Source organism: Amphimedon queenslandica, unplaced genomic scaffold (genome assembly GCF_000090795.2).
Source record: "Amphimedon queenslandica unplaced genomic scaffold, v1.1 AMPQUscaffold_6563_Cont21479, whole genome shotgun sequence".
NCBI lineage: Eukaryota > Metazoa > Porifera > Demospongiae > Haplosclerida > Niphatidae > Amphimedon > Amphimedon queenslandica.
Window position 1 is genome coordinate 1 of NW_003553146.1, and position 1,896 is coordinate 1,896.

Below are 1,896 nucleotides of genomic sequence, written 5' to 3' on the forward strand. Positions count from 1 at the left end.
AGAGCCGAGGAAGCGCCTGGGCTCCATGATCTCCTCCGAACAAGGCTCCGAAAACCGTAACTCTGATATCAGCTTTGAGTCTTCAAGTGCCAGCGATCAGTACATGTCAGGCGGTAGCACCTCCCCTCAGGAGAACGATGATGAGTAAGCCCCTATATTAATACACTAATTAGAACTACATGTAATTATGTATATACATGTACATGCACACGTATAATATTGTTGTATGTGATATGTTGTATTTGTCTCTCCTTAGATACATTGCAATGCAATCTGCTGTTGATCCCGAATACTTACAAATGCAAGCACCTTCCGAGCCTACCTACATCTCACCAGCTGACCCGCCAACATGTAAGAGCTGGGCTTTAAATAGAATATAGCCTGGGCTTTAAATAGAGTAGTAAAACTACTAATATAGCTTGCACGTACGGGCTTTATATAGAGTATAGTGAGGCTGGGAGTTTACGAACGTATGAAAGCAGTTTCACTTTGATGTGTTTGTCCGTCTTGATTTTTAATTTCGTTCTTATGTTGTTATTGTTTATTTTTTACGATTTGTTTTTGTACAGTCGGACAGCAGCAATCTTACTCTGACATTACCATTGAAGAGCTAACGGACCCTAATGGGAGATTCATCAAGAGAAGTGTTGATGTGAGTATAACTTCAAAGCAACTTATTATTATTATTATTATTATTTTTGTTGTTGTTGTTGTTATAACCATGCAACAGAAAAATGAAAGCCTACCCTAAGAATTATTATTATTATTGTTATTATTATTATAACTGCTTTTAATAATACACTCTTCGATGACTTAAGAATAAATAAAATTAGAGATAATCCCAGGTAATGTAATGGCCACCCACAAGCTTACAAGTTTGGTCGCTATTATTATATTATTACTGTTATTAATTAAATATAGCTACACAAAGTGTACTGTAGTGCAATGCCAAAAATAGTATTTGCATGAAATAGCCACCCACCTGCTTGACAGGAACAGGATGAGAAGTATATTACTATTTATAGTCAACTTAATGTAATCATTTAGTCATGTGCAGTGCACCTGGAGTTGTATAGAGACTTAAAATATCATTATTATATATTTTTTCATTTTTATTTATTTTTGATTATTTTTTAAGTTTGTAATAATTATAATAATTATTATTATAAACTTAGAAGTAGAAAAAAGAAATATTGTGTTAAAAAATAAGTCAATAGTTATTATTATTTATTTATTTAATTTTTTATTTTTATTTCAGATTGTGAGCGATCCCGTGGGATATGGTTTTGTAATCAGAGGCTCAAGACCAGTTTATGTACACACAGTCGATCCTAGTGGACCAGCTGCCAGTATAGGACTACAGGTAGGAGAGAATAAAGAGAGAGAGAGAGAGGGTGACGGAGTTTTTAAAGTGGGAGGGAGGGCAAAGGGCAGGCAAGAAATAAGCCACTGAATCAAGAAAATAGAGAATATCACATTGTGATTATATGCTAGGTTTTGTACAGGATTTCAGCATAGTGCTCATACAGGTTTGAGTTACTCAAAAATCAGGCCAAAGTCCCTGTACTATTATAGTACAGGGTCACAGGCCAAATTTTGCCAAAATTGAAAAGGAGAAAATTGTCGATTTTTGTAATTTTTCCTAGTACACATGCATGTTCTTATGTTGTGTAGAAACTAGAAAGTTTGAGCTCATTCCAATCAAAGCTGGATATTTTATGAAGTTGCTACAAATGCAATGTAACCTGCTTGTACTCATGAAGCATGCTATTTAGAATATAAATCTATTGACTAGGACTAGCTATTATATTTTTGTCTCCTCTCTCTCTCTCCCTCTCTCTCTCTTTCTCTCTCTCTCTCTCTCCCTCCCTCTCTCTCTCTCCCCTCTCCCTCCTC

At 35.3% G+C, this 1,896-nt stretch overlaps 1 protein-coding gene across 1 annotated transcript; it reads left to right on the forward strand.

Annotated features, from left to right (window-relative positions):
- Nucleotides 1-6: 6 nt before the first annotated feature.
- On the forward strand, nucleotides 7-1,580 carry LOC105315962 (uncharacterized). Its single transcript, XM_011410744.2, has 4 exons — nucleotides 7-144; nucleotides 257-351; nucleotides 570-652; nucleotides 1,259-1,580. The coding sequence occupies exons 1-4, from the start codon at nucleotides 26-28 to the stop codon at nucleotides 1,451-1,453; spliced, it is 492 nt and encodes a 163-aa protein (XP_011409046.2). The 5' UTR covers nucleotides 7-25; the 3' UTR covers nucleotides 1,454-1,580.
- The last annotated feature ends 316 nt before the right edge of the window (nucleotides 1,581-1,896 follow it).

What these genes read in the sequence shown, in the direction of transcription:
- LOC105315962 (XM_011410744.2), top strand. Translation starts at nt 26, where the DNA reads ATGATCTCCTCCGAACAAGGCTCCGAAAACCGTAACTCTGATATCAGC. An exon ending in CCTCAGGAGAACGATGATGA is followed by an intron (nt 145 to 256) that starts GTAAGCCCCTAT and finishes GTCTCTCCTTAG; the next exon opens with ATACATTGCAATGCAATCTG. An exon ending in TCATCAAGAGAAGTGTTGAT is followed by an intron (nt 653 to 1,258) that starts GTGAGTATAACT and finishes TTTTTATTTCAG; the next exon opens with ATTGTGAGCGATCCCGTGGG.